General features: G+C 32.4%; 1 protein-coding gene and 1 long non-coding RNA gene across 7 annotated transcripts; one reads left to right on the forward strand and one right to left on the reverse strand.

Annotated features, from left to right (window-relative positions):
• The first annotated feature begins 7,260 nt into the window (after positions 1–7,260).
• Positions 7,261–12,487, forward strand: LOC139845221 (uncharacterized). 5 transcript variants are annotated; one of them, XR_011758248.1, is made up of 9 exons: positions 7,261–7,598; positions 8,080–8,124; positions 8,217–8,443; positions 8,522–8,874; positions 8,937–9,121; positions 9,971–10,025; positions 11,326–11,504; positions 11,981–12,074; positions 12,242–12,487. It is a non-coding gene; the product is annotated as an uncharacterized lncRNA (long non-coding RNA). The 5 variants fall into 5 exon arrangements; XR_011758247.1 differs by having other exon boundaries at positions 8,522–9,121; positions 11,143–11,504; XR_011758245.1 differs by having other exon boundaries at positions 8,522–9,121; positions 11,981–12,079.
• Positions 12,488–13,921: 1,434 nt separating this feature from the next.
• LOC139845222 (pentatricopeptide repeat-containing protein At1g10910, chloroplastic-like) lies at positions 13,922–18,954 on the reverse strand. Of its 2 annotated transcripts, none has more exons than XM_071835468.1 (10): positions 18,542–18,954; positions 18,264–18,348; positions 17,783–18,028; positions 16,710–17,012; positions 16,525–16,629; positions 15,696–15,795; positions 15,222–15,541; positions 14,894–15,070; positions 14,693–14,821; positions 13,922–14,577 (listed from the first exon to the last, which is right to left on the reverse strand). In XM_071835468.1, the coding sequence occupies exons 1-10, from the start codon at positions 18,835–18,837 to the stop codon at positions 14,347–14,349; spliced, it is 1,992 nt and encodes a 663-aa protein (XP_071691569.1). In that variant the 5' UTR covers positions 18,838–18,954; the 3' UTR covers positions 13,922–14,346. The 2 variants fall into 2 exon arrangements, with proteins under 2 accessions (XP_071691569.1, XP_071691568.1); XM_071835467.1 differs by having other exon boundaries at positions 17,783–18,046.
• Between the last annotated feature and the right edge of the window lie 314 nt (positions 18,955–19,268).

Consider the following 19,268-nt stretch of genomic DNA (forward strand, 5'->3'; position numbering starts at 1 on the left):
CTCGAAATAAGATTGTTATAGTTATAGAAATTGAATCAAAGTTTGAATATGAGTATTACCTTGTATTAGAAAGATCTTACTATAAATAAGAAAGATTTCTTGAGGTTGTATGATCACTTTACAAGATTGGAAGTAAGCTAGCAAACTTGGAAGTATTCTTGATTTTATGAAACTAGAACTTATAGAATTTATGAAGAACACTTAGAACTTGAAGATAGAACTTGAGAGAGATCAATTAGATGAAGAAAATTGAAGAATGAAAGTATTTGTAGGTGTTTTTAGTCGTTGGTATATGGATTAGATATAAAGGATGTGTAATTTAGTTTACATGTAAATAAGTCATGAATGATTACTAATATTTTTGTAATTTTATGAGATATTTCATGCTAGTTGCCAAATGATGGTTCCCACATGTGTTAGGTGACTCACATGGGCTGCTAAGAGCTGATCATTGGAGTGTATATACCAATAGTACATACATCTAAAAGCTGTGTATTGTACGAGTACGAATACGGGTGCATACGAGTAGAATTGTTGATGAAACTGAACGAGGATGAAATTGTAAGCATTTTTGTTAAGTAGAAGTATTTTGATAAGTGTCTTGAAGTCTTTCAAAAGTGTATGAATACATATTAAAACACTACATGTATATACATTTTAACTGAGTCGTTAAGTCATCGTTAGTCGTTACATGTAAGTGTTGTTTTGAAACCTTTAGGTTAACGATCTTGTTAAATGTTGTTAACCCAATGTTTATAATATCAAATGAGATTTTAAATTATTATATTATCATGATATTATCATGTATGAATATCTCTTAATATGATATATATACAGTTAAATGTTGTTACAACGATAATCGTTACATATATGTCTCGTTTCGAAATCATTAAGTTAGTAGTCTTTTTTTTACATATGTAGTTTATTGTTAATATACTTAATGATATGTTTACTTATCATAATAGTATGTTAACTATATATATATATCCATATATATGACATCATATAGTTTTTACAAGTTTTAACGTTCGTGAATCACCGGTCAACTTGGGTGGTCAATTGTCTATATAAAACCTATTTCAATTAATCAAGTCTTAATAAGTTTGATTGCTTAACATGTTGGAAACACTTAATCATATAAATATCAATTTCATTTAATATATATATAAACATGGAAAAGTTCGGGTCACTGTAAAATCGTCGTTAAGTCCTAACGAATTATGAATACCAACATCTATCCCTATAGTAGACACTTCATTCATTATATATTCATATTACTCCGTAGTATTATTTCATACTCATGATTCATATTCAATACAAAATACGATTGTATTCAACCATATAATTAATTCTCTGCGTTCCATATTGAAACTCTCAAGCAATAATGAACTCCCACCTTTCTTATATTAAATTCCATGCAACATGTCGGTTCTTTTATATCTCATATTCATACAACAATTATTTATAATTCTCTCCAATAGTCACGACACTTTTATAGATTAGACTTCAATTCACAATTTTGCATCGTCGAAGTCAGAATACGTAAAGTCAGAATACATTAAATCATGATTACAGTTACAGATCAAAAAGAAGTGGGTTCCACGTGGACCATAGTAATAAAAATGAATAATGTAATGTATTAAGTGTGTGGGCCTTGTAGGCCATAGTCATAATGAGTGAAATAAGTGTGTAGGCCATGTGGGCTATAGGAGTCAATAATGTAATCGAACGTGTACGATTTGTATTTAAAGTAGTCTAAGTGCTCGGGTCATAGCAGTCATGTCTTAAAGACTAGCAATAGTGTGTGGATCCCAGGACATCTGTAAATAGTGTCAAGACTCCTCTACATAAGTGGTGGTTAGGGTTTAGAAGTTAGTTACTGGATACAGGAGATGTGAATGAGTAATTGAGTGTAGAGGCCGGAGATGAATTCCGGGTTAGGGTTTATGAGATCGGCTTCATGACGCTCGCTACTTGTAGACCAGTTTTACTTACGCTTATTTCTTTTCGATTAATCCGGGGGTAATCAAATGTCGACATTTTATCGTCTTTTGTTACTTCCTCTTTCTTCTTTCTTTCTTTCTGATTGTGTGTATTTTCACTGTGTGTTTCAGTGATGAAAAATTTTCAGTTTCCCGCCCATAGCAAACAAGATAAAAACAAGGAGAAGCTGAAATTTGAAATTACAATTTTAACCCTCGAAGTTTAAACATTGAGCTATGTACACTGACTATTTTACAATTAGATTAAAAGCTCGTGACTTGCACAATCAAAAATAGCATTCAAAATATAAGTATTAAGATTAAAAATAGCATTCGAACACCTTATAATATTCTAAAATCAATCTCTCTCTCTCTCTCTCTCTCTCTCTCTCTCTCTCTCTCTCTCTTTATTAAAAAAAATCTTAAATGTGAAATAAATATTAAGCTTCAAATAAAATTCTAACCATTAGATCAATATTAAACACACTAATCCAACCATTAATTTAAATCATGAATTTGCATTACTAAGATTTATTGGCATTCTTTATTAAAAGACCTTCATACCCTTAACAAACATTAGTATTACAAATTATAAAAATATATAAAATAAAATTCAAATTAGAATTAATGGCTCACAAGCAGTGTTGCAAAAATCGGAAAACTCGGTCGATTTCTCGGGGAGAAATCGGTTTGACCCCCTGCCGAGAACTTGTTTTGGAATGGGCCAAAAAATGGCTCAACGACCAAAAATCGGTCAAATCTCAGAAAAATCGGTCAAATCTCGAAAAAATCGATCAAATCCCGGTAAAATCGGCCAAATCTCGGAAAAAACTCGGTAAAATCTCAAAAGTCAACGAAAGTCAACCGCCGATAACTCCCCGAGTTCTCCGAGTTCTCGTTTTGGAGACCCTGCCGAGAACTCCCCGAGAACCGATTTCTGCAACCTTGGATATAGGTATTGCTTAAATGTTTTTTTTTATTTTGATTAGTTTATTGACAATTATCCTCAAATTGCTAATAAATGCAACCACAACCCCCTTTTCAATCGAATGAGACTATTGAACAAAAGAATAGGACCTTGAAAGAAATGGTAAATGTCATTTTAGTGAGTTCTAGTGTGAGCTAGTCAATGTGGGGGGATGTCGTCCTATTGGCAAACTATCTTTTAAATAAGATACCCCAAAAAGAAAAGGGATGAAACCCCACACGAGTTATGGTAGAAACGAAAACCATCCTATGAGTACCTCAAAGTGTGAGAGGTGCCTAGCAAAGGTAAAATTTTCCATTATCTAAGGCACAAAAGATAGGATCAAAGACTGTTGACTGTATATTTATCGGATATGCTGAACACAGTTATCGCTTCCTTGTGTATGAATCCAATATTCCGGATATAGACAAGGGTTTGAAAATTGAATCAAGAAGTGTTTCATTCTTTCAAACTGTATTTCCACACATTAAAAATGAACGTGGAAATTCATCTACAATAGACAATGAAGGTGTTCAAGATGAAACACCTAATGGTCTATTTCAAGAGGAACTAGTAGATATGACGAACTTCCTCTGAAGGATCTCAATGGAGAGATGCCATTAAATATTTATTTGTGATAATAAATTGAATTATTATTTTGTCATGATACAAGAGATATGGTATGACATTTCTTGTGAGAAAAGCTATGTAGAATATGTATGATGCGTCTTTTATTCTAATGCTTTTGACATAAAGTCTATGGAGTACTAGACGTAGATTTGTTAATGACGAGCATCTGCAAAGATCAATTAACAATTAATATTTCATTGTGTTGAATATATTTATAGACAAAATCACTTTCATTCAATAATAGAAGGATTTAGTATATTTTGAAACCAGATTTGTGAACATCATTGATGATGTTAATTATTCACATGTTATGTGAATTATGATATTGAAGATAATTATAAATATAAAGATGTCAATCTTTATTATTCTATTATCTTGACGTTTTGAATTATCTAATCGATATTCAGATACAATTTGAGTGCGAAACTTTTGTTAAGTTTCTAAATTCTACGTCTCTAGGTCAAACCTAGAAAATGACTAAGAATTGCTCAAATGTGCTAAAATATGGATCACAAAAGATGTAAATCTTATGTGTGGGCATTTGAACATTTCATTGATTAGAATCATATTAGATATATATGATTATGATATCAAGTTGCAAGACATGCGGGGGAAGCGTTGAATGATAAGCGGTAAACCTAGTTGGTTGTGTAAAATGATCAACACGATAGCTTGAAAATGGGGGGGTGTCTTGCATTTTGATATCAAGAACATGATACATGATAATGCGTTCTAATGTATCTAATGAGTTGTACTCGATCCGACTTAGCATATGCTGTAAGCAAGCTAAATAGATACACGAATAATCTAAGTACATCTTATTAGAGTTGTATGATTAGGTTACTTCGGTACTCGGGATTACGAGTAGCATTATAATAGATATCCTGTAGTGATCAACTGTCACTTTGATGCGAACTGGATATCTGATATAAATGATTCCAGAGCAACAAGTGGATATGTATTCACACTTAGAGGTGATGCTATATCGTGGAAATCGTTTAAACAAACGGCACGATGGAATCAAAATTCATCGCTTTAGATAAAGTCGGTGAAGAGGGAGAATGGCTACGTCAATTCGTTGAGAATATACCAAGATGGCCTAAGCCGGTGTCAGCCATATGTATACATTGTGATAGCCGATCGGTGATTGGTAGAGCTCATATTACAATGTGTAATGGTATTAATAAACATATGAGACGTAGACATAGTAAAGTACGACAACTAATATCTAAAGGAATTATCACCTTTGACTATGTGAAGTCAAATGATAATGTTGCGGATCCGCTGACAAAAGGCTTAAGCAGAGAGTTAGTGAATGAGTCGTGCGTGGGAATTGGACTGAAGCCCATGAAAGGCTAAGTTTATATGAAGGAAAACCTAACTCAGTTGACTGGAGATCCCAAGATCTGAGTTCAATAGGACAACCTACTTGTATGAACTGGTGACGGTCACTGTGGGGGAGTTAATTACTAAACTAGCAACCCATACGCCTTTTAAAGGGAGTTTACTAATTATGAGTAGACCTCCTAGTCCATTCCTAAAAGTGACACGTAAGAGGATAAGCTTGTGAATTTTAATGATTCAACTGAGATAACCATGTGTGGTTACTCAGTAGCCACTCAGTGGCGAATCACCTATGTGAGAGAGAAGTGGGGTCGCTTCGAAGGGTATTGTTAGGGCACAGTACTTAATGGCTCTTGCAGAACCAAGCTAGTGTTTCAGGACCATAATGAACATGACTATGAGGACTTGACTTTGTCAGGGAGAGTCTTGTGTGAAGCGTATTGTCGCCTACACAAATGGCAGACGAGTTCAAAGACATCACCGTCTACTCAGAGCCAGTAGACTAAGTATGTTTCATGAGCGAAGGTTCAAAGGGTAACACCTACCTATCGTATGCAAGATTCAACCGCTGAAAATTTTTGTTGAAACATGTGTGTCCTTATTTTGAGATCGATATCTATTCATGTTGAAAAATCTATGTGAAACGAGATTCACACCAACTTTGGATTATATGGTTATGTGGTCGGTGGCCAAGGCTACATAACATAATGTTATATATATTCAAAGTAGATTTTAAAGGAATGAGATATTGATGCTTAAGGATATTTGATAAGGAGCAAAATGAATGAGAAATCGTGTGACTATTTTGTTTTGGTTATCAATTTCATTCATGTGGGGGATTGTTGGATAATATAAAGAATTGAATGACAATTGATTCTCATGAAAGTTATAAAGGTGCAAGTTAAAGTAACATTTGTTGCAACTTAATGGGCATTTGATAACTTATGAGTACTAAGTAACATGTTAATTGTCATTATGAGTTCTTTCATATTCCCTCCTTTATTCTATATAAGAGGTTGGTGATTGATGATTCACTAACTTAGGGAAATATAGATGAAACTTAGCTCCATAAAAATACACACACAAAGTATACATAAGCTTAGTTTTTGTTTGATTAATGACTTTGGTCAAAAGAGACAAAAATGTGTGTTAGCTTATTATGAATGATGTAGACAACATTTTCAGGCAATTGTTTAAGTCCGGCAATACGCTGCTTCGGACCGGTGTACACTGGGAACAGACGAAGAATCTCTTTAAGGGAATTGTGTCAAACACAAGCCCGGTTCAACCTAATATCGGTGAGATCGTTTCAACTTTCTCTTATTTTGATTATTTATTAATAATCTGATTATTACGTTTGTGATAACATGTTTGATTATTTCAGTTTCGTATATACATATTTCTTACAAAAAACTTAAGTAATTCAAATATTTTGGTACTCCATATTAGTTTATTAATCCAAAATAAAACTTAATTAATCATAACGGTTTTGTTAGTACTACTTTTAGTAGTCTTAGTAGTTTAGTACATGTTGTAACTCTGAATGAATAAGTAAAATAAAAGGCTAATAATTAAATGTAACGTAGTAATTAATCGTTTTAATTAATTCTACAATCTAAACAAAATGCTTCAAATATTTTTGATTTAAAGAGAATTTGTTTATTTACATATAAATGTGTGATAACATGACATAGTAGTTGGTGTTTTGATATCTCAGAAGAATTCTTAGATTCAAATCTCTCTAGCACATTTGAGGTAGAAGCGATCATGATACAATCCGAATAGACTACGGATATTTAAGTAAAATATTCGTGGTCAATTTTAATAATTTGAAAATAGACTATAAACTTTAACTTGTTTTGTACAATAATAATAAAATAGATGATTTAATCCAGAAATCTTAATATATTTGAATACTAACTTGATGATGTCATCTTAAACAATGGACTTGACATGTGTCGCGATATAAGGGTTTATGATGATGTCATATATTACCTATTAATTTTTTTTTTTTTTTTTAAGAAAATAGATAATTAACTTCTACCTAATTTAAAAGTTTAATTATTCTCTTTTAATCTATCTATATCTATATCTATATCTATATCTATACTATATATAATAACAAAAACAAAAATAGGTCATTTTAAGGAGCATAAACTAATCTCAACCATCCGTTTAACTAACCATCTTTGATCTTAGCCCTTCATTTCTTCCTAATCTTACTAATGATCTCATAATCCTAACTTTGAATTGTTTGATTACAAAAATACCCACACAAAAAAATCGGCGGCTAAAATTGAAATTTTAGGGTCTTTTATTTCTCCTCATTCCCCAAAATCATTCACGATCTGAAAAAAAAAAACCCTAGCTTCCTACACCATTCAATCTTCTACATTTACTCACATCGTTCAGATTCAAACAGCGAAGAGACGGTCTGATGTTCGTATCGTCTTCATATGAAATCAGAGCAGATTCAACCGGATTGCGTAGAAGAGAAGGTCCGATGTTCGTGAACAATGGTTTGTCAAAACGTCAACCGCTATCAAAATACAAATCGCGTTCATATGTATTCTGTTCATATTCAACCCTTTTTGCCTAAAGCAGACGATCGGATGTTCGTGGATACTGGATTGTGATTACATCAACTCGAAATCGAAATAAAAGCGTACATTCAGGTGCATATCGTTCTTTCTTCTACTATCCCTTATTGGTATTTCATTCTCATTCCTTTTTCAATACGGAGTAACATAACCTATCAAAAACTCGTGATACCAAATCAAACAGGAGTCACGAATCGATGATACCAAATCAAACAGCTTCACTTCAGAATTCCTTATTCAATAAACGATCAAATAGCTTCACATACTCATAACCTTTAATCAGGGTAATGAAAGAAGTATTTCAATGAATTAGGGTTTCTATTTGGGGTTTCTAAATTAACTAACTATGAATATGCACTATTGTTATCAAATTCACCAACAGAGGGTTTATACCATATTACATAGAAGTGGTAAAAGTATTTAGTTGTTGTGTATTGTAGTACCGAGCTAGATAGGATATATTATATTCGAAATAGTCAGCAATACATTAGGAATGAATATTATCTGGCTTATATGATAGTTATTAATAAGAGGGATCACACTGGGTCTGATGTAGGTACAAGGAGTATTCTACCTGCTTTGTTCGAATCATCAATCTCAAGTACGTTACTTTCATATTAAATAACTCATTTTTCTTATTAGGTATTAATGTTAGAGAATATATCATTTTTAAGAAGTAAATTTTGTTTCTAGCAATATATTGTTACTATAGTGAGACAACTTGATAGAGCTCACACTATGGAAAGATGAGGCAACAAACTTTCAAGAAGAGCTATATGATCATTAGAGAAGCCAGTATCAAACTCTTGGTGAATCCACGACTGATATTAGAGACAACAATATCATCAGCTGGAGACAGAAAAGTTTAGAAACGAGTTCCTCTAGAAGTACTATTGCAACAAAATCCTCACAACTACAAGGTAATATACTTATAAACGCAACACAAATTAACAAAACTTCTAACTTAATATGCTATTGTTTTCGCTTTTGTTTTATAGTTCAACAGATTCACATGTGAAGGAATCATTGGACCTATTTAGTTAAACAAGAGTTGGTTTTACAACTGCTATACACAGTGCAATAAAAAGCTACGACCAATAAGTAAAACCCCTCAACTTTTCTCACTACTTCAGAGTTCAGACCACCACCTTCCCTCACTACTGGTCAGTTAGATTGATTCGTTCCTTTTCGTCCGAATTGTTACAACAGAGGGAAGTTGTGGCCTAAAATTAAGGTCTCCAGTCCCCTGACTCATCAGAATGTATGTGGGCAGAAACTAGGGTTTTTGTGTCGTCGTTAAGCTGACCGTCGCCACTTCCATCGCCAACTCCCTTTATCCAATCAGTTTATGGTATGTGTTATGTAACTCACAGTTAATATGCTGATTTTTTCTTAATTAATATTGAATATCAGAAAAGAGACAGAAAGTCAAGAATGTATCTGATAGCATTCATGGTCAGACTAAAAGTGTTGACAGTTCGAGTCAAGGCTGTAAAGTGGATGCGTTTTACTCGATTTATAATTTGAAGTTACAAGTAATCGCTGGCGACATCCGTTCATCTGTTTTCGGTCACAACATCTTAAATTGGTTACTTCAGGTACCTGATCTTCATATTCTTTATAATCGGTTTGTGTAAATAGGTTAATAGATGATGGAGACTTTTCAATCTAACAAAAGAGGTAAAAAAAATTACAGTTACATGATATCGAGTAACGATAAGTGTTATATTTTGTCTATGGGGTCTTAATTTATTCTTACATTCTTTAGTTTTTTTTATGAATTTGTTAACTTGTTTGTAAAGTTCTGTGCCAAGCTTATTGCTGTATGTATTTGATATAAAGGCAAAATTTTGTAATCGTTTTGTGTATGACTAGATTTCGAATACACACTTTTTTTGTGCATTTAGTTGCTTAAAAGTGAGATGTTTTCTGGAAAATGTGAGAAATGCAATTCAAGTTCAGGTAACGTTTATAGAAAAGATTATATTGGTATTAGAAAACTGAGTTTTCCGATTGAGAATTTGATGGAGGTGAAACCTAAATTGAGTTTTATGGTTATAAAGTAGATGAGATAGTTATTAACAATTTTTAATATTGAGTTGAAAGAAAATGTAAGCAAAGTGCATGGTAAGTGAATGAAAGATGATCATGGTAATTTGAATGAAAGACTTATGGTTGTAATGAGTGTGATGTTTTAAGAGGATAACTGATGTAGTGACAATTTTGTTAGTAGTAAAGAAATGTTAGAGAAATAAGGTGTAAACTTCGTTTATAGCTTTATGAACTTACTAAAAGTTATGAAATACTAAATAATATTGAAAGATAGATAAATAGATATGATAGTAAGTCAAGTCTTGAAAGACTTAGAAAATTCAATGAAATGTAGACGGTGGGAAAAGTGAACGTGTATATATGTATGTTGATGTATGTTATGTGAATGATGATAGGTGGAAGCAAAATGGAGAAGAATCAAGTTTGCTTAACTATTCATTCGCACCTAAGGTGAGTTTCGTAGTGAAACTAATGTTCTATTTATATTGTTAATATTACAGTATGTTGTTTTCATAATATTGATATGATGACCTTAGTTATGGGTTTTAATTTTCGTAAAATCGTACAAGTTTATTATTGAGGAAACGAATACGATTGTTGTTGCTTATTATGTTGATGTGCTAACTTCAAATATGATTATGAGCTGTCGAATAATTCCTTAAAGAACTACATTGTTGAAAAAGGGGTATTTGGAGTATATGTCTCAAGTCGAAAACGAATTTGTAAGCGATGTAGGTGTTTTATTGATTGAACTAGTGTTCGAACCCTCGCTTCGCGTCGGGGGTTCGGTTTTCAATGTATTTTATTGCGTTTAGTTTGTAAAATTATTTCGTGGCGAACGATGATGTCGTTGAAGCGCAACTCGAGTCGAACTAAAAGGTATAACCCGTGAAAAATTTAAATGTTATTATAAATTAACACTATATGTGCATCTTCGCGTTTCGCTATGGAATTGTCGATTTTTAAAAATATAACGCAAAATAAACGTGTATGAAAAGTACCCCAAATATTTAGCGTTTTTTTAAAAAATCGTCCGTTTTGCGTATAGCTAGTGACATTGTGTTCCTAAAATTATTTCGAGTTTAACGATGGTGTCGGAAAAATTTGACTCGATGCGAGCGAGAAGATATGGCCCGTTGTATATTTGGGTGGAGTTTATTTAAGATTTTTTATGAAAATGATAATTTGACACTTTACCCCCTGTATAGGGGGTCGATTTGTTTTTTTTAGAAAAGTGTGAGGGGGCTTTGTTGTGCAAAACGAAAGAAAAAATATAATGAAAAGGCAAAAATGCCCTTACTATTCATTTCCACTATCTCTTAAAATATAATGAAAGGGCATTCTTAAAATATAATGAAAAGACAAAAATGCCCTTACTATTTATTTCCACTATCTCTTTTAGATTATAGGTATAATATAATTATACTTATGTTGTAATGACTAATATTTGGTGGTATATTTCGGTTTATGTTATAGATATGTTGCAACAACTTGATGGAAATTATGTTATATATATATATATATATATTTGATAATGTAGTTATTAGCTAAATGCTATGTTGTATAGAAGCATGGATGAAGGCAACGGATTTACAATCTTGCGGAAAGATTTTCGGAATGATTTGTTATCTAAGGAGATGGCTATCTTGTTACTTACAAGATGACACGCTATTGGTTAATTATTGCTTGAATTCCTATGTCGTTCACAAAGTTTATGCTTACCTCTGTTAATTGATGTATTTTTTGATAGGTTCAATTAATGTTTTTAATTATAAGAAAGAGGATGAGAATGCAAAGGATTAGAAGATGCTCGGTATGTTGATGTCAAAAGCTGCAATAATGTCAAAGAATTGGACTAAATGGTCAACAATGCGTACGTGTACTAATTTTTGGGTTAAGTACAATGGTCACTTTGAAGAAACACTAAATGTAAGTGGTTATGGAAGCTCTCTCTCCATTCATTATGATTTAATAGCTCCAAATAAAATGTCTTGTGGGTATTATTGTTTTATTAAAGTTTTGGTCATGTTGTCGCTTTGATAGTTCTTATGTCAACTTGTTTATTTTGGTACATTGTGACTATTGACCTGTTTGTGTCAAAAGGGGGTCAATTTGGGTAATGGTCATTGTAGACACGTCCTAAATGTTGAGTTAAGTGAGTTTGTAAGTTTTAATGTTTTAAAAATGAGTTTTGGGTATAGATTGATTGAAGTGGGTAATTAGGACCCATTTGAGTCATAAAGGGCCTACGTCGACATATATACATGATTTTTAGAAAAAGAAGTCACCAACGAATTGTGACATAAATTTGGATTCCCCAAGTATGAGTGTACCATTTATTTGCTTATTACAAACTTAAGCATTTGGTTAATGTTTTAATTGCGTTGTTTTAATTGTAATTTTAGTTGACAATTAGTTGAAGCATCATCAAAGGTTCACACATACTCTGCTGGACTAGATACTCGCTGAACCAGCAAATAACACACAGCCTCGAAATCTGTAAGGTTTAAACACATGAAATCTCACATTTCAACTAACTCCATTTTGATTAAACATTATTTATCCAAGAACTGTTATATTACACCATTATATAATTATCTATTACCTACCGTTACTAACAAGTAAAAGAAAAACAAACATTTACTGCTTCAAGTCGCTTATCGCAGACACGGCATCAACATTCGGGTTCACTTTCTTCTCGAAAACAGCTGACGTTTTTGACGGTAGCAGCTGCAAAAATTGGTTCTTGAAATGGGTTACAATGGCCCATACCAGCTCCCACCACCCATCAAGACCCTTGAAGGAGCAACTAACAACTTCCGGACTCATTTATCTCATTTATGACATTTGTAAATTAACTTTTTCATGTTTAATAAATATATTAAAATATTATCTATTTTAGTTGTTAACAACCTGTCTTTATATAAAGTGTTAATAATGTTTATGTTAATACCTAAAAAAAAAAGTTAAATTGTGTGTTTTTCATGCTCACTTCATGTCATATTATCTTACTTTTTATTTCTAAGTTTACTAAAGTAAACAAATTTGTTTATGTAAAAAAGAAAGAAGGCAAGATGGGCGGGTCCAATTTGAAAGGGGTTGTTGGCTTAAAGCGAGAACCTTTTGGTTATCTTCCTTTGACAATTTGAGAAAATAACGTTATCATATGGTTTTATAAAAAAAGAAAAAATATTGGACTAGGCAAGATGAATTTTTTTATATCTGACCCATTTATGTTTCTTTTCTTAAACAACCCAACAAATACTTTATAAAGTATACAACATTTGGATAATATAACGCATGCTTAGACGTGCATTTATGGGTTTATTTGTTATCTTTTGCTCAACGACTATATAGCAATATTCTATGATTGTGTCCGCTACTGAAAACTACGCAAATAATATAATGTTTCACATTAATTACTTACTAATACTTGCTTAGTCCCATAAAGTAGCCTCGCGAATTCGCGGGCATTAAGCTAGTCTTCCATTTAAATAAGTCAATATAATCAACATAAAATTTTTTAACTAATTCACGAAATTTAAACAAAAAATAAGTGCAATAACTAAATACGGTTAAATAAACTCGAGAATTAAATTCATTCCTTAAATCTTATTTGTCATTATATATTTCATATTCATTATGTATCACATATTTTTTCATATTTTCGCAGCTCAGATATTCTGATCATTTGATATGCTTCATTCGATATTCAACTTAAAATAATAGTTCGTACCTTAACATGGTTTTTTTAAATCGTGACATTTCGATTGTTATATTTTCAATTTTTTATCAAAAATTTTGTGAAGTATGATTTTATTCCTTAAGTAGATGATATTTATCTTCTATAAAAAGAAATTAATCTTTCAGAACAATGAAGTGTTCATATATGTTAAAAGCATTATTATATTCGATTTAATATAGTTAAATTAAATTAATATTCGATTTTGCGTGTTAAAATAAAACCAGATAAAAAATGAATTCATCACATCTGCAAATGTTTTATTAAATTAAAAAGAGATTTATATTCAGATTTTTATCTTTGATCATCTATGATAATGTATTTTACCTTAAGTCTATCTTTTGAATTTAAATTAAAAATTTGTTAAGACCAACGGTATCAACATAATTAAATCACAATTAAATCACGCATATCTTTAACAATAATTGTAACTATCCACGTATCTTTATAAATAAATTTCTTGAACATACCCGTGAATTCACGAGTTATTTAACTAGTATGATACATAAATGTGAATCTTGTTAGTTTCTCTTGCATTTGAACCATGTACTCTAATTTACTAGTCTTAATGATATGAATTGTGTGTCCATTGTATAGTTCGGTACACAATTACATATTATATAGCTTATCAAATTAACGTAACATCCGTTACATATTATAAACTGTGATCATACACTTCGATCCTCAATTTACAGAAACAAGGTTTTGCTCATTATAACCGCAAAATAAAACTTCACTCAGCTCAGTAGAAGTATCAAAGAAATACATTTGTTACTGACCTTGTTTCTCTTGTGTATCACATCTTCCTTTGCTTTCCTACAAACTATACTGGTCGAAAACCTGACACAAACACAGCATCATGGTTTGTATTTTGTGGAATTTTAAACGTACCTTCACCGGAGTTAACAAGAGCCCAAATAAAAACTATGGCAAATCTTGTTTTTATGCACCATTTACTGGACTTAACAAAAGCCCAAACCTATATCGAGTGCCGGTGAAAACAAAAGATCATGTATCAAGTCTCTTTTATCATTTTTTACTCATCTCGCGTGTTTTTATTGCCTTTGACATCACATGTTGTTTAGCCAAAATCTCAGCTGTTTGTTGACGTCCCAACAAATCGGAGTTCTTAAGTATCAAATTTCTAGTAGACGAATCGACAATGTAGCCTTGACCAGTCATCCATTCCAGCAGTTGAAGTAGCAAATCTTTCTTTTCAGGTTGATCTATGTAACGCGTTACAGCCATCGAAAACAAACCCTAATAAAATATAAAATATATAAAATAAAAATACAGCAATAAACAATTGTAACATCGTCGAGATTTGGAAATTGAACTTGATCAAACAAACAAGGTCATTTACTCATTTATTTACCTGACCAATTTTGTAGCCTGAGTTGTGGATAGCCTTCATGACATCATTTATTAAATTAATATTACCAAATCGCATAAATGTACTAGAAAACCTCTTCATAGCAGGACGAGAGATCAACCTTGCATTATCCTGAACGATGAATTATATATTAACAAGTAAAACCGACAAAAAACATTTAATCAACAAATACTCAAAACGCACCTTGAATACAACGTATGCATCTTTATAGAGCCGCCCGCCTATGAGGATATACAAAATTTTCTCATGAAGATCCTTGCACATTGGTTTCTTACCGTATCTCAACATATTATACACGCTATACGCTTCTGCATGGGCCCCAGTTTTACCAAGATGTAGTATTAGATTAGAGCAAAGTTCCTGAAATAAAAAAAAAAAAAAAAAAATTCCAAATTAAATGCTGAAGTAAATAACTTCAACACTTCTTAAAAAAATAATATAAAAAAATAAGATTCTTTTATTTTAATTTTGTCATTATTAATAAATAAAAATAAATAAAAGGGCAACATACTTCATCCGGTTGTTGGCCTCTGTTGTGCATATCTTGCAAAGTCTTGAAAGCAAGCATATATAATTTCTCCTTTACAAAATATTTAATCAAAATATGAAAAGTATTTCGGTCAGGATTGATTGCTAATGTATCCATTTTCTTCATTAAATTCATCACACTCTCCATTTCACCGGTTCTGCAGTAGGCGCACAGCATCGTGTTCATAATAACGACATCATATTTTTCATATTTGGCTTCAAATTCGGATGCTAATTGCTTTGCCTCTTCAAGGAGCCCATATCGACACAAAGCCGAAATCATAATACTGTAGGAATAGCCATCTGAGTGTAATTTCAGCACAAAAGAGTTACTTTCAAGAACTTCCCAAACCGAGTTATTGGAAAATTAAGATATCAAAAAGCCAAAAAAAATATTACATAAAACATTAAAAAAAAAAAAAAAAAAAAAAAAATCTCGATTGTCAAGGATACCTGCCTGTTCTCACATTCTTTCGTGTCATTTCAGTAAACACCAATTTAGCTTCATCTATTTGTCCGGCTTTTGATAAAGCATCCATTAGCAAACAGTATGGCATCTACAATCAAATCAAAATGCAAAGGTATGCATGATTACAGTTTATGTGACCATCTGTACAAGATTTTAGATTGCGTTAGCAAGACATAGGAACTTGGGTGATCAAAATTAAATGTCACATATCTTTAAATCATTTCCACATAGTAACAATGCATAAGCTTAATATTCAACCGCTCAAGAAACAAGGAGTTTGTAATTTGATTGGGGGTGCAATTTCTACCCATTACTTATTATCAAGTCGGCAGTGTTTTATCTCAAACGGCTCACATAAATTATCCAAACAAATAGCTAAAAGATGAATGGGTCAAATGAATTGATAGTCACTCAAAGTCAACATATAGTGCATTTGACCTTCTACATTGTTGTTTTTCAAAGATCTACACTACTATATTATATTATTGTAATAATATTATTGTTGTGATCAAATAAACGTGTTAATCAATTTATTATTTATTTAGAATGGACAACGGGTAACCATGCAAGAGATCTCATGTCGAATATTGTGGTGCCAGGGATGGGTTGGAAATGGCCACGGATTAATCTGGCTAGGCCGCGTACATTAGAGTATGGGGTCGTAATACTCGCCCTCCAGGGTGACCCGAACAGGAAAAACTAACTGGGCCAACCTGACCTGGCCCATTTCAACCAGAACCCATCTACAACTGTAACGCAAACTGCCCAACCCGCCATCAAAATCTAATGTAACCATGATCAAGAAAGTAACCATTACCTCTTCTTCGGCATAACCGAGGACTTCTAATTCATTTAGCAGCTCTCTTGCTTTTTCAAACAAGCCTCCTCTAACATAGACCTTCAACAACGTTGTCAATACGACCTGCAACATTTAAGTTTGTAACAACTACACACAAAAGTTTCACAAAAACATTTAAATGTTTTGAAGCATACAAAACAAACCTTGTTTGGAACTAACCCTGCTAGTTTCATCTCTTTAAGTATCTCCTCAGCCTTATCATAACTTCCACCCACTGAATACGCATTAATTAAAGAACTGTAATGAAAAATATTAGGAACATGCCCTTCACTCTTCATTTGGTTAAAATAAGTCTCTGCTTCTTTGCATTGATTACATGATGCACAAACGGATATTATTGTCCCGTATATAACACTATCCATCACCAAACCCTTGTACTTGAGCTCCTGGACCAGCTCAATGGCTTTTGAATATCCATCTTCAACTTTGGCACAACCTGCAAGCAGCTACATAAAAAATAAAATAAAATAAAAATAAAAAGCTTACCGTTATTTTGAAGCAGAATTAATTATTAGAGCAAACAGGAGCAATACCAACCTAATTAGTTACTAATGAATCGTTTTGGGTTTTGTTATATCTTTAACACATTAAACGGGTAAACTAACATGGTTTGGTTATATACTTAACGGGTCAGGCACAGGCGACTACAATAAAATGGTTTTGTCATATCTTTGACGGGTTGGACGGGTAAAATAAAATAAAGTTATAAGGTTTTTCTCTGTTCGGGTTACCGAGAAGACGAGTATTCTGAGAACCATACTCTAATGTACGCAGCAGCCCAGACGGATTACTCCGTAGCCGTTTCCAACCTATCCCCAACCACCACAACATTCGAACCTGAGACCTCTTGCAAGGATATCAGGGCCGCGTGGACTATCTTACCATGGTAAAATATAACTTTTTATTAAATATTTTTAATTTTTTTTAATAAAAAATGATAGCTTAAAAAAGTATGTGAAATCATTATTTTTATTGCATTAAATATTTCTTAACATTATTAATTTTATTATTATAGAGACATGATACTTTTAAGAATCATATTTAACCTTCCAACTACCTAAAAGATTTTAAAAAAAAGTTCGAAAAGACATGTTTCGGGTAAACCTGCTTCTACCAGCCCAAAAAATTCATGTCTGACCCATTACCACAATCTATGCAAGTACTAATCAATCTATGCAAGTTATAAGAGGCTGATGGTAATGGTTTTTAGGCATACCGTACTATACGTAACAACATCTGGTACTAGACCATCTCGCTTCATGAGACGAAAAAGTTCAAAGCTTTTCTCGATCTTCCCACCTTTAATTAAACAACCAAGAACCGAATTGCAAACGGACGGGTTAACCTTGATTAACTTATCTTCTATTCCATCGTATATTTCCATTGCTTTATTGGGATGTAGACTCCTCCCCATGTGCTTAATATAACTACTATAAGAAGCGAAGCTTAGATTCACGTTTTGCTGCATCCACTCAAAAAGCTGTATCGTTTTCATTCAATACTCAATACGGTATAATATAACAAATCTGTAGTTTTATGTAAACACTCTTCTTAAACAACATTCGTCACAATTTTGTATCTAAAAGTTCACTTCCAACTATATCTAGTATACTTGAATTGTTTTTTACCTATATGTCTCACAAAATGCATTGAAATTGATTAAAAATAAACAAAGCTCATCGACAAGTTGAAATAACCTGAGAAAGATCCTTCAATCGATTTTGCTTGCCGAATTCGCGCATAATAACATTCAAGTCTTGCACTTTCAACACAACACCTGACCTGTACTCGTTTCCAATTCAAAATTAGGTTAAATATCATTAGCTTAAACAAAAGCATCCATTTTTAACAACATTATACTTTACACCAACTACTACATACATATATTAACTAATGGGCATTTAATTTAATAATTTCAAAACATGCCCATATCAACTTAACCTCTAAATCTAATTATCATTAAAAAAAAAACGACCTTGAAAGTGCCAACATTAAATCTTGAGACTGTTGAATATCAAGCATGGCTGCTTGTCTAGCTTGCTGGGAAATTGAGTTGTTTTCTTTGGATTTGTTGGATGAATTATAAGATAGTCGACCTCTAAAATGGGTTTGATTGGTAGTAATGTTGTTGGGGGTTGTAGAAACGGAATTTGCAGGTAAAGATTGATAATTTTTCATGCGCCTTGTTGAGTATGGAAGTGGTTGTGATGGTGAAGATAACGTACAGAAAATTGATTGGATGCGGTGACCTAAAACATGGGAAATTTCCATTTGTAAGGTCAATTTGAATGATGGGTTTGTTGATAGAAATGGAAATTGGTGGTGGGATGAACACCGGTGGGTGAGAACCGTCTGAAATTTGGGGGAAAGATTTTGGATGGGTTTAGGTGTTTTGACGAGGTGTTTTGACTATGTTGGTTTGGGTAAGGTTTGTTTTACAGTAGGGTGTGTTTGGCGGGAGCAAGGTTACAGAATTCGCTATTAGGGGATTAATCGGTCGGCTATTCGTGAATTAATCGGTCGGTACTTTGAAAGGATTAATCAAAAATTCGGAGATTAATCGGATTGTACTATTTACATTAAAATATTAAATTTCAAAAATTATATATGAAAATATAGAATAAAACCATAAATATAAACATAAAGTTTAACACAATTATCTAAAAGTGTTCATTTTGTTCAAAATCCTTAAAATTCTAGTT

This window comes from Rutidosis leptorrhynchoides, chromosome 4, assembly GCF_046630445.1.
Source record: "Rutidosis leptorrhynchoides isolate AG116_Rl617_1_P2 chromosome 4, CSIRO_AGI_Rlap_v1, whole genome shotgun sequence".
NCBI classification, from domain to species: Eukaryota; Viridiplantae; Streptophyta; class Magnoliopsida; order Asterales; family Asteraceae; genus Rutidosis; species Rutidosis leptorrhynchoides.

Excerpts from the sequence above, each read along its gene's own strand:
- LOC139845222 (XM_071835467.1), bottom strand. The coding sequence starts at position 18,837 with ATGGAAATTTCCCATGTTTTAGGTCACCGCATCCAATCAATTTTCTGT. Across the intron at positions 16,630-16,709 it reads CAGGGTTAGTTCCAAACAAG|GTCGTATTGACAACGTTGTT; the intron begins GTTTGTTTTGTA and ends TAAATGTTGCAG. Across the intron at positions 14,822-14,893 it reads ATGCATACGTTGTATTCAAG|GATAATGCAAGGTTGATCTC; the intron begins GTGCGTTTTGAG and ends TTCATCGTTCAG.